Below are 13023 nucleotides of genomic sequence, written 5' to 3'. Positions count from 1 at the left end.
CCCTGCTCTCTCACCTCCACCTCTTTCTCGCTGTTGGTTTTCATCCCTCTCCCTCTTTTTCCTCCCTCTATCCTTCTCTGCCTATCATTCCTTCCCACTGTCATTCCTTCTCTCTCTTCCTTTCTTAGGAAAAGCCAGACTGCCTTGGTTCAAATCCCAGCTCTGCCACTTGCAGGCTGTGTGCCCTTCGGCAAGTGGCTTCCCCTCTCTGTGCCCCAGTTGTAAGATGGTAATAAGGGTGCCTCTCTCACAACACAGCTGGGGGCATCACGTGGGTTACCACATGGAGAGCTCCAAACGGTGCCCGCATGGAGTGCTCCCGAAGCGTTAGCTCACGCCCCTCTCTTGTCACGCTCCTCCATGCTCTCTCCTCTCTCCCCGACCTTTCCGTGCCTCGCCCTCTGTCCCTCCGTGATTAACACTGCCTATCTCGGCCTGGGAAGGTCCCTTTACAGTTTTCCAAACGCTTTGCCTCCATCCTGTCATCGTTTGGAGCCAACAGGCTCAGGAGACAGGCGTATGGGCCATCACCTCTTACTTTTCCAGTGGGGGACATCGAGGCACAGAGTGCTCGAGCTGCTTGCCTGGGCTCGCTCAGCATGTCAGAGCCAAGCCAGGACTCAGCTCGGGCTGTCCCAAACATGCTGCCTTGCCCCTCCCCAGACTTGAAGGCAGAGCTAGCCAATGGGAGGCTCGAAATGGCCTGCATGCCTGTCCGGCCAGCGAGCACACCCCAATCAAAGGTTTCCTATCAAAACCTAGGTTTCTGGTTTTCCCTGACAACTTGAAAGATCTCTGGAGCCCAAAGCCTGGTGAGGTATTAATATCTCTGGAATCCATTTTCCTCATCTATAAAATGGGGATAATGGAAGTACTGATGTCCTAAGGCTCTTGTGAGAATTCCGTGAGTTAAGAAGAATAAAGCAAACAAGTGCCCATCTAAAAACCTGCACACAAATATTCACAGCAGCATTACCCATAATAGCCCAACACCCAAATGCCCGTCAAGTGAGGAATGGATAAGCCACGTGGGGTCCACCCACGCGATGGAACATCGTTCAGCTCCGAGGAGTGAGGCACTGACACGTGCTACAACGTGGACGGACCCTGCACACGTGACACCGAGTGGGAGAAGCCAGACACAAAAGACCACATATCATATGATTCTGTTATGCGAAATGTCCAAAATAGGCAAATCCGTAGAGACGGCAAGGGGATTAGCGGTTGCTGGTGGACGGGAGGAGAGGGAAACGCCAAGTGACTGCTCAAAGGCGTCGGGTTTCTCTCTGGAGTGATGGGAACGTTCTGGAATCAGACAGTGGTGATGGCTGCACAACGCTGTGACTATACCAAGCACCACTCAACTTTACTCTTTAAAAGAGTGAATTTTCTGTTTATGAATTTTATCTCAATTAAAAAAGTGTAAAAAACACCCCATATAAAGTGCTTAGAACAGAGCCTGGCCTTGCATAAACACTCAATAAACATTAGGCATTATTAATACTAATACTAACACCACAGTTGTTATTTCCCTCATTGTAATAAAGAATCTGACCCCACCGTTTGAGGTTTCACTATTCACAGCTTTTAAGCCTCGCCCCTGCCCCTCCGCAGCCATCCCACCTGGGCAAGCTGATAAGAAAGCCTTTGGTGCTGGCAGAAGACTCAAACCACGGGAGGCGTTGGCGGAGTACAGGAAACCTCACCCCAGCCTCCTCCCCTCCCTCTCTCGAGGCATTTCCGACCCACGTGGCAGGCCTGCTTGCTCTCTGCAGAGACCCCAGTTATGTAAGGAATAAACCTCTCACATGCTCTCGGTGTGTGTGGAACATCATTAGTCTCAACATCTGAACCAAATTTTGGGTGAGGGTCCATCCTGTCTCTGTAGGCTCATCAATCGTCCTGATCACCTGGCCACCGGGCCTGCACCCCCACGTGACAGCAGGTGAGGCGAGGAGGAGCACACTGCGCAGGGCACAGGCTTTCCCACGGCTGCGGTCCCACCACTTCCAGCTGCCGTCCTCCGGCCTCCTGCACTCATTTCCGCCACTTGCCAGGCCCCGTGGCAGGGAGGTTTACAGCCCTGGGTCTCAGGGAGAGCTGCCTAGAGGCAGGTCTGCAGCTAGGGATATGGCTTCCATTCCCATTCTCAGAAAGGGGTCCCCCTCCCCCTGTCCCGGTGCTGCAACGGCCCAGCCTGGCCCAGCACCCGCCCGTTCGTGGGCAGGGCGTACCTTCATAGAGAATGCCCTGGTCGTCCCTGGTCTGGAGGGATCCCAGCTTCCACTGCCGCCCACTCTTGTCTGTCAGCACCGTTCCTGCGGGCAAAGCCTCAAGTGAGGTGGTCACCCGGCTCCGCTTGAGTGTCTGAGGGCTTCGCCTGGTCGGCTGCGGGCTGCACTTGGGCGTTGGGGGCCTGCTCCACGACCCTGTAGGAAGATGGTCAGAATAAAGCAAAAGCGGCATCCAGGAAAGAAAAGCTGGATGGAGAATGAAATAACACTCATAATACTGTTCCTTTATTTGTTCATTCAACAAACACTTCCTGGGACCTTTTATGGGTCAGGTTCCCCGTGTGATGAAGCTGGAGAGCCAGACATGAGTCAGTCCTGGTCCCTTCCCTTGGAAGCCACCAATTTGGTGGGGAAGTCTGACCTAAACACCATCAGTCTGAGACAAGGCAGTACCAAGGGATAAAAGGACCAGAAGAAAAAAACATTGTGCCTGGAGAAGTCTGGGAGGCTTCCTGGAGGAGGGCACATTGGTGTTGGGTCTTGGTGGATGAGTAGGAGTTTGCCAGGGGAAAAGGTGTATTCCAGACATTTACGCCAAAATAGGACTTGGCCCTGTGCTGAGATTAAAGAGGGACCAGAAATTTTTTAGACTGAAGCCTTGCCCTCGCAGGGCTCCCAGACTGGCAAGAGAGTGGGGTGGGTGTGGCAGAGACAGACATAGACACAGGAAAAGACAGCAGCCCCTACCTCGTTCCTCCTACCCGCCATCCCTGCGAGACACATAATGGCAACAGGACTTGGGGGCTGGACAAAGGGGAGGCCCCACAGGCTGTGACTTCAGATCTAGGGGCCCAGTAGGCAGGAGACAAGCACACAGTCCTCAAGCCTCCCATGTCCTGGGCACTGGCTAGGACCCCATCCACAAAGGACTCTCAGTCCAGAAAGTGAGGCCAAAAGGGACATGGAGCCTAGTGACACGTGCTCAAATGAAGGCCGCAGCACTGCGGGTGCTAGATAAAGAGGCTGGAGAGAGGCCCTGGCAGTATGGAGGCCTTGGCGTGAGGCTACGATGTTCAGGAAACGCTTCTCGGAGATCAGGCCCTCTGGGTGTGGGGGAAGCGGCAGTATGCCGGCCAAGGGAACGGACTTCGCAAAGACCAGAGCCTAAAAATCTCCAAAAATGAGTTTTCTGTGCATAGGGTTGTGGTGAGAGCTAAAGCAGGAACCAGACCATACAGATGCCAGGCTAAGGAGCTTGGACTGTGGGCGATGCAAGCAACAGGGGGCTGTGAGCAGGGAGGGGCCAGGGCAGCCCTAGGTTCAGAGAGACCTCTCTGGGGCCACTGAGAGATGGGCTGGAGGGAGAGACTGGGAGCCGGGGACGATGCCGGGATGAGGGTCCGGGCAGGGGTGGATGAGGTTTGAGCTGGGGCTGTGGCAGCTCCGTCCCAAACTTCGTCAGATGACCCGCCTTTGTTCCATCTACAGTCAGGCCAGCACACAACCTTAACTCTTACCTTTGGATCTCCCAGAAGGACTTGAGGTATCTTCAGACCCAGAACTGTCACCATCTGAGAAGAGGGATAATTGGGGAGGGGTGACAGTGCTAGACCATTTCACTCTCTTGGGAGAAATTTCAGAACTGCAGTTCAGCTCTCTCCTGGAGCCTGCAGAAAGGCAGACCAAATGCAGACTGGAGTTACAATGGCCCTTTCCAGGTACCACCAAACCAGAAACTCTGAGGTCATATTCAGCTACACTCTTCCCTTTGGCCTTTAAAGCCAATTCTTGCTTCTTCGATCACCTAAATATCTAAGCAAACTGTTCCTTTCTTTTAGTTATTCTTTCTTCCATAGCTCTTAGCCCTTCTTTTAAATCTTCCAACACTTTGTGCTCTCTTCTGGGTAATTTCTTCAAATCTATCTTCCAGTTCACTAATTCTCCCCTCAGCTATGTCTAGTCTGTCATTTAAACCATCCATTGCTTTTTTTTTTTCCCTAGAGATAGGGTCTTACTCTATTGTCCAGGCTGGAGTACAGTGGCCTGATCATAGCTCACTGCAGCCTTGAACTCCTGGGCTCAAGAGATCCTCCAGCCTCAGCCTATTGAGTAGCTGGGACTACAGGCATGCACCACCATGCCTGGCTAATTTTTCTTATTTTTTGTAGATACAGGGTCTCACTATATTGCCCAGGCTGGTCTCAAACTCTTATCCTCAAGTGATCCTTCTGCCTCAGCCTCCCAAAGTGCTGGGATTACAGGAATGAGCCACTGTGCCCAGCCTATCCATTGAGTTTCCAATTGCAAAGATGATATATATATTCTTATCATTATAGGTTTTACTTGGTTCCTCCTCAAATCTGCCTGGTCAATTCTAACTCTTGTTCCTCCACTATACTTTCAATTTATTCTTTTATTTCTTTAAACATATTCAATTTACGTTGTAAATATTCTCATCTGTTACTTCTAGGGTCTGTGGTCTTTGCAGTTCTGATTCTGTAGTTTGCTGTTTCTGTTGACTCTCATGATGGCTTATTTCCTGGTGTCTTTCTTTTTAAGTCAACAAAGACTGGGACTCACGTTCCTTGGATGTGAGAATTCTCTGAGATCTGTCTTTAAAGGGTGTTTTCCAAGAGAAAATTTGTTTATGTGGGATGGGGGGTGGTGCCCGTATCTCACCACTTTAATTAAATGTTCAGCTCGCATTTTTGGGAGGCTACACAGATCAGTATGAATTCTGGCCCCACAATGGTGAGAATGTGAGTGCTTGGTTAGGAATATTCAGAGAAGACATTCTTCCTTTTTTCACCCACCACCAAGGCTGAGACCAACAAATGTCTCCACCAATTTTCTCTGTGGAGCAATTGTTTTATTCTCGTTTACCCACTGAGGCATCCTGGATTTAAGAGGTGCATTTCCAATCTCACCTCCTGCACTGCTCACGCCCTGAGCTTTGCCTCCTGTACCCCCGTGAAACCTGGGCTCGAGGCCACCATCAAATAGCCCCAGGACAAATAACATCTACAACGCTAGCTTAGCCCTGTGGATTTGTGTTTTTTTAGTTTCTCACTTCCATGGAATTCCCTTACTTTCCTACCACCCAGCCCTATATTTAAAAGATATTTTTTTTAGGCTAGGCGCGGTGGCTCATGCCTGTAATCCTAGCACTCTGGGAGGCCGAGGTGGGTGGATCGCTCGAGGTCAGGAGTTCGAGACCAGCCTGAGCAAGAGCGAGACCCCGTCTCTACTAAAAAATAGAAAGAAATGATCTGGACAACTAAAAATATATATATATATAGAAAAAATTAGCCGGGCATGGTGGCACATGCCTGTAGTCCCAGCTACTCAGGAGGCTGAGGCAGAAGGATTGCTTGAGCCCAGGAGTTTGAGGTTGCTGTTAGCTAGGCTGACGCCACGGCACTCACTCTAGCCCGGGCAACAAAGCGAGACTCTGTCTCAAAAAAAAAAAAAAAAAGATATATTTTTTATATTTTATCCAACATATTTGGGTGCGTGAAACCAAGTGCAAAGGCTCAGAGACCCATGTGTGCCTGAGGTATTGAGGAAGAGTGGAGAGGCCAGTGCAGCTGGAACAGCATACGCCAACAGCAGGGGGGTTAGGAGGTGAGGTCTGAGAGGAAATGGGGACCCAGTCGTGTGGGGCTTCGCATGGGAAGGTGTGAGCAGAGGAATGACAGGCTCTGACTCCATATTAAGAGGATCCCCTCTGCTGCCACATGAAGAAGACTGCAACAATACCAGCCAGAGGTGAGGGCGGGATAGACCAGGGAGGTGGGAGGGGAGCTGGAAGGAAGTGGTCTGATACTGCATTGATTTTATAGGGACAGCCAGCAACATTTGCTGAAGGGCTGGATGTATGTGAGGTGGGAGAGATAGAGGACTCAAGGATGACCCCAAGGTTCTGGCCTGAGAAGCTGGATAAATGGAGTTGCCGTTTACTTTGAAGGGGAAGTCCATGGAAGGAGGCAGATGGGGGCAGCTGTAATACCAATAGCTCAGTCCTGGGCATGTTCAGATTGAGATGCATACGGGACATCCATCAGGTTGAACATCCCAAATCTGAAACTCCGAAATCTAAAACGTTTTGATGCCAACATGACACTCATAGGAAATGCTCATTGGAGCATTCCAGATGTTGAATTTTCAGATTTGGGATGCTCAACCAATAAGAATAATGAAAATATTCCAAAATCCAAAACAATCTGGACTCTGAAACACTTGCGATCCCAAGTATTTTGGATAAGGGCTACTCAACCTGCAGATGTCAAGCAGGCAGCTTGCTATACACAAATCTCCTCCAAGCAGGGGGCAGTCCAGGCTGGAGATAGGAATACAAGAATTGTCAACGTATAGAGAGCGTTTAAAGCCATGAGACCAATTAAGATGCCAAGGGACTGAATGCAGATAGAGCAGTCCAGGCCTGGGCTTCCCCAGTATAGGACAGGGTCAGACAGGTGACAAAGGTGTCCCCCTACCAACATATGTGTGTACCTCACCCCTAATGCAGGGGTAAGCTCAAAACCCTGTTCTTACCTCGGAGGGATGACACACGTGGCTTGACAAAGGTCGGGGACCCCGCACACTCCTCTGCAGGTAAAAGTTTTCCACAGTAGGGGCAGAATTTGAATGTTGCTTTGATACTTTTGCCACAGTCTGGACAGAAGGAGATCATGCTACAAAACAGAATTGGGGGTGGGGAGGACAGGAAGCTGAAAGAAAAACTTAATCCACTACCCGTGAATAGTCATCCGAGTTCTCCACAGTGATGAGGTTACAAAGGGAAGAAAATTATCACACCTGAATATACTCTCTGAAGTATACTCTACTTCTAATGGGTACTTCAGAGGTCTTGCCCAGTGCATCGAGCCTCTAGCCACCTGTCCCATCCTAGCAGCCCAGGGCAGACTCAAAGCAGAACAAATACAAAGTGAAACCGCGTGCCTTGAGGTCAGAGAAAGCACTGTCAGAGAACTGCTCCAATCACAGGACAAGTGTCAAAGAGGCACAGTGTCTCCACTCTTTTGTGAGGTTCACTTCTTAAAACACATCATGGGAATGAGAGAGACAGTCAATGTTGCCCGAATATCCATATGCTCCCCTACAATTCCCAGCCTCCTTTGCAGCTAGGTTGGGACACGTGACTAGATTTGGCCAATGGGGTGTGAGACATTATTCTCTACACTTTGTGTATCTCTGAAATATTTCCTAATACTTTTAAAAAATCCAAATCATACACAGAGCCTATGACAAATGAGGATATGGCAGCATTAGGCCAGTTAAGTGAGGAAGAGAAAATCAACAAGGATGACAGTGCAATAAACACCCCAAATGAATACCTTATAAACAGCAGCAACAAAAAAAGGACATTTTATTTGTTATTATATTCTAAGACTTACTATACACAGTAGCACTTAAAAAGACAGAATAACAAAATAGAAGTTAAAATGAACACGTGCTCATTTTCGTGCTGAATTTCTTTTACCTTGCAAGAGAAAGTTCTGGTCAAACCCTTTTCCTTTATTCACTGTGAAGGTTGGCCTTTGTTGCAATTGCCAACAGTGGAGTCCTTAACGTCACAGGTTTGGTCCTAGGCTGCTGGATTTGAATTCCAGATCTGCTGTGTGTTAGGCAAGTTGCTTAACTTCTCTGTGCCTCAGTGTGACCAGTGGTCAAATGGGGCTTCTCCCAGTACCTATCTGATGGAATGGTTGTTGATGCCTAAATGCTTACATTTATGTCAAGTGCTAACAAAGGGCCTGGCCCACAGAAAGCCTTTTGTGTTAGTGGTTGCTGTAACTATATTGTGCCCTGTATCCCAGTTACTATAAAATTCCAGCTATTAATATATTTGGTCTTCCCTTTCCTCTTTCCACATTGTAAGTGCTGACTTACGGAATTCCAGCACTTGCCCTTGAAAATCACAGGCCATCCAAGCAGCTAGTGAAAGACATCTCAGTCAGAGGAAGAGAACAGGGTTCTCTTTTCCCTGGGGCTGCGGAAGAGTGAAGCCACACTGTGGCACAAAGCTGCCCCTTCTCTTCTTTCACACGAAGGAGCCGTGCGGGACCCCCGGACTGCAAAGGCTGTTGTCGAGTACCCTTCACCCTCCAGGAAGTCTGTAAGTCTGACTGGTTGTCTTTGTGATCTGTTGTCTTGGTAATAACACATAAATGGACGCCTCTGCCTTCTCGAAGGTACAAATACCGGTGAGCATTTTTGTTAAGCCAGAGGACTCACTGCCACCTCTCCCTTCTCTCTTCAGGCGGTGACAAACCTGAAGCCCAGGTGTAGACACAGGAGCCAAAAGATCAAAGTTGCCTAGAGGCTGGCTGCCCTGGAGAGTTGTCTAGACTTTGTGTTAGTGAGAAAGAACTCAAGTTTGTGTTAAGCCACTGAGATTTGGCGGTTGTTTGTTACTGCGACATAGCCTAGCCTAGCCTGACTAATACACCTAGATGCTGCTAGGTGTAAACGAAAGGTTTGTTTGGAAATCTGCGGTGGTTTTAAGTGGCTTCACATTAAGCAGAATGTCCCCAGGTGCCAAGTGCCCTCAGTTAAAAATGGTCTCCAGGATGGAACAAGTGTCTAACCAGGCGAGCCCTGCCATGCCCACGACAAAGTTCCTCCCGAGAGTGACGTCTGCTAGCAGCAACACGGAGGGGCTGAGCAGGCGCCAGCTGCTGGTGGGGAACAGGCCTTAAGGAGCACGTGTCCAAGGGGGTGGTACCTTTATGGGGTCACGGTCTGGTCCCTGGATTCACTGGGCTGGAAACTCCATCTTGACAGTGACCTGTAAGTGACAAAGGTAGAGAAGCTAACTCATGCCTCTTTCACATATAAATGAAAGGTAACAGCTAGTGTCTACTGAGCATTGGCTGTGTGGCCAGCATGTGCTAAATCCATTCATTCATTCATTCATTATTTATTGAGTTCGTAGTTTGTGCCAGCCACTGGGCAGACAGCAGCAAAGGAAACATACACAGCCCCTGACCCCAGGAAGATTACACTCTGGTGGGGGAAGATAAGCTAACAAATAAGTAACTGTTGAACAGATCACATGGAGATGGTGCTACGGAGAACGATAAAGTATCACAGGAGAAAACGGATGCCAAGGTGGTTGGTGGGTCACTATTTACACGGGGTGGCCAAGGAGGGCCTCACCCAGGGGGAGACATTTGAGCAGAGACCCAAAGGAAACAAGGGAGTGAGTCATGATATCTGGGGAGGGAGGGGAGTCCTCCAGGCAGAGAGCTTTCTATGTATTACCTTATTTAGTCTATACAATAGCCCGAGAGGTAGGTTCCCGAATTATCATCATTTCTTAGGACAGGGTGGCATCTGCATTTTCCAAAGAGGGCCACAGCAATATTTTTAGTCCTGTGTGCTCACGGAAACTTTGTAATCTCTCCCATCAAGAGGCAGGGTCTCTGGTCCCTCCCCTTTGGACCTGGGTGAAGCTTATGATGCTCCAGCCAACGGAGGACGAGCAGAAGATGCCATGAGACTTCCGAGGCTAGGTCATAAAAAGACTGCAATGTGCACCTGGCTGGCTCGCTCAGGATGCTCACCAGTGGAAGCCAGTTTCCATGCTTTGAGGCAGCCTAAAGTAGCCCAGGGAGAGACACCACATGGAGAGGCCCAAGTAGAGAAGAGAGGAAGTGAGGCCCCCAGCCGACAGTGAGCATCTGCTGCTGTTACACGAGTGAGCACGTCCGTGGGTAATTCAAACCCCAGCCTCTGAGTCTTCCTCCTGAGGCCCCAGACGTCATGAAGCAGAAATCAGCCACCCCTGCTGTACTCTCTCTGAATCCCCAACCCAATGAATCCATGAGCAGGACACGTGGCTGTTTTACACCACTGAATTTTGGGATAATTTGTTCTGCAGAGGTAGTAACTGCAACAGGGAATCCCCGGCAGCACAGAGAGGTTAAGTCACTTAACAACAGCTCCCATTTCATGAGAGTTCAGTGCATGCAGATCATTGTGCTAAGTTCCTGGTATGTCTTATCTATGGAATCTTCACAATCACCCTTCAATGCAAGAATGACTCTCCCCTTTGGGGAGATAGGGAAGCAGAGGCTCAGAGAGGGAAAATGACTTACCCAAGGGCACACAGCTCTTACGTGGCAGAGCCAGATACATTGTTTTATTTAATCTTTCCCCCAAGTCTTATGAGGTAGGGATAATCATTCCATCTTTAAAATCTACAAACTGATGCTCAAAGGGGTGAGAATACTCCCTACCCGAGACCAGACTCTACTCCTGTAGAATGCGGTGGGGACAGAACTCAAATCCAGAACTCTAAAGCCCATGTTCTTAACCTTGTACCAATTTATAAAATAGAAATGAAAAACTGGAGTGTTTTCTTGGGGCTGCAGGTCAGAAGATTGTTGCAGATTTTAATCTGGAAGTTGATGCTGAGTGTGGAATCTGGCCATGAGAGACAGTGGGTGTTTTCAGCCATGTATGCCCCCACTCTGACATACTGGCACCAGCCTGGTCTAGGCCACCACTGGTCTAGGCCACCATCTCTCCCTTGTGCTACTACAGCAGCCTCCTAACTAAACTCCCTACTTCTACCCTTGCCCCTATGGTCTATTCTCAATTCAGCATCTAGAGGGATCTATTTAAAATCTAAGTCAGACCCTGTCACTGCTCTGCTCAAAACCATACAGTGGATTCCATTTCAGACAGAGTAAAGGCCAAAGCTCTTACCATGGCCTACAAGGCTCTACCTGATCTACCAGTTCCCTGTTCCCCCTCTGACCTCTCCCACCATCTCCCCTTGCTCGCTCTGAGTCCGACACACTACATTCCTTGCTTTTCCCCAAATATGAGAAGAACATTTCTGCCTCAGGACCTTTGCACTTATTCTGTTCTCATGTCCGCCTGGAATGTTCTCCCCGCAGAGTGCCCATGGATCACTCCCTCATCATCTTCTTTAGGTCTCTGTTCAAATGTCACCTTCTCAGAGAGACCTACTTTGAAACTATTTTATTAATAGCACATTCTATCCTCCTTACCCTGCTTTGTTTTTCTTCATAGCACTCATCACCATGTGACATATTTTGACTTACTTGTTTATCACTGATTCCCCTAACTAGAACATAAGCTTCACGAGGGCAGGGACCATCTGTCTGGTTCACCACAGTATGCACACAGCCTTGAATAGGCCGAGCACAGAGCATATGCTTGATCTGTGTTTGCTGAGTGAATAAAGGATTATCGCCTCTGCAGAAAGAAATGTACCAAGAAGGCAGGAGAGTCTCCAGTTGTGTTACCACATATTCACCTTGCAAACAAGTCTACATAGTGAGCCAGAGAGTCAAAGCTTAGGACCAGAATTATTTAGCTGGATGACCTTTAAGAAAGGTCTGCCACTTAGAAGCCGAGCAGTGTAGAGGTTAAGAGCATGGACTTGGAATCTAATCTGCCTGGGTTTGAATCCTGCTTCTGCCACTTCCTGTTTGATGATGCTGAGTAAAATTCTTTTAATGCTTCTGTACCTGTTCCTCCATTTTTAAACTGAGAAGAGAACTTACCTCTTGAATTTTGAAGTTTAAGGTTCCTGACACATATTGTATATTTGACACATTAGCTCTTCTAATGATTCTGTTCCACTAATTTCTGGCCACATGGCCTCAGGCCAGTTTATTCCTGCTCCAGAACCTTTGCATGGGCAGTTCCCTTTGCCAGGAATGCTCTTCCCACCACTTTCTCTGTGGCTGGTTCCTTTTTTGTTCTTCAGGTCTCAGCCTAAGAGTCCTTCCCTGACCTCTTTTATAAATTGCATCCCCTAACCCTCCCCCTTCTCCTCTGTTTTTCTCCTTAGCACTTAATGCCATCTAAAATAGATTTACAATTCCTTATCCTAATCACCTAGTGCCAGGTGTGTTTCGAAGTCCAATATTTTGAAAACTTTTAGATTTTAGAATAGTACATACTACACCACCAGCAGGATCTAGGGGTAACCTCCTATAATCAAGAAAAATCTTTAAAGATTATAAATAGCCACATATCAGGCCCTATGGCTCAGGGGTTAGAGCACTGGTCTTGTAAATAGCCACCTATCAGTTCAGATTGGTTGTTGCCAGCAAACAAGTTCAAAGCCAAATCAGGTTGGGCGACCAAATTGCAAAAGAAACCTTTCAGCTTTCACAAGTTTTCGGACTTTAGAGTTGTAGATAAGGGATGGTGAACCTGTAAATACTGTATAATTTACTTTACTTTGTTAGTGCATCGCATCTCCAACAACTATTAGAATGTAAACTTGTTGGGCAGGACTTTTGTTTTAGATAGCTTTAAGCTTAGAACTTTGCCTATCAGGGTAGGCACGCCAACGTAGAATAAACAGCAGTGTCTGTTGCACAAAGCCTCACATGTTGTAAACGTTCAATAAATACAGAAGAAAGAAGGGCATTCCAGAATGCTTAAGTCATCTAATCTAAGATCACGTGGTCAGTTCAGGACCTGAAACCCAAGGCTCCAACCCTCAGGCCAGTCTTTATCGCCCATTCGTCCACTTATTTTACTTATTTGACAAATATTTACTGAACATCTGCTATGTGTCAAACACTGTATCGTGTTCCTCGCAGAGGGTTCCGGAGACAACACAGCAGAAGGGCTAGATCCCACCCCAGCTCAGCCAGGGCGGTTGCCTTGGTGATAGTCTCCTTGGCCTCGCCCTCTACCGAAACCAGGTATGACGTAGCTGCCAAGGCGGGGCGTCTTTCAAACTCCGTAAGCGCTAGTCTAGCCCGGCGCCTAG

The 13023-nt window shown here is 48.3% G+C and overlaps 1 protein-coding gene across 2 annotated transcripts in view; it reads right to left on the bottom strand.

The window, feature by feature from the left end:
- VRK3 (vaccinia related kinase 3) overlaps nucleotides 1-13023 on the bottom strand; it is a 48571-nt gene that overhangs the window by 35112 nt on the left and 436 nt on the right. The window contains exons 2-5 of one of the 2 annotated variants that reach the window (XM_012643107.1): nucleotides 8983-9045; nucleotides 6789-6928; nucleotides 3752-3901; nucleotides 2235-2429 (exon numbers count right to left, since the gene is read on the bottom strand). In XM_012643107.1, the coding sequence (XP_012498561.1) occupies nucleotides 2235-2429; nucleotides 3752-3901; nucleotides 6789-6927 (484 nt within the window). In that variant the 5' untranslated portion in view covers nucleotide 6928; nucleotides 8983-9045. The remainder of the gene's footprint in view (nucleotides 1-2234; nucleotides 2430-3751; nucleotides 3902-6788; nucleotides 6929-8982; nucleotides 9046-13023) is intronic. The other variant, XM_012643108.1, reaches the window with a different exon arrangement.

Source organism: Propithecus coquereli, unplaced genomic scaffold (genome assembly GCF_000956105.1).
Source record: "Propithecus coquereli isolate 6110/MARCELLA unplaced genomic scaffold, Pcoq_1.0 Scaffold193, whole genome shotgun sequence".
Taxonomy (NCBI): Eukaryota; Metazoa; Chordata; class Mammalia; order Primates; family Indriidae; genus Propithecus; species Propithecus coquereli.
Note: the sequence above shows the minus strand (reverse complement) of the source record. Positions and strands in the feature narration are given on the sequence as shown.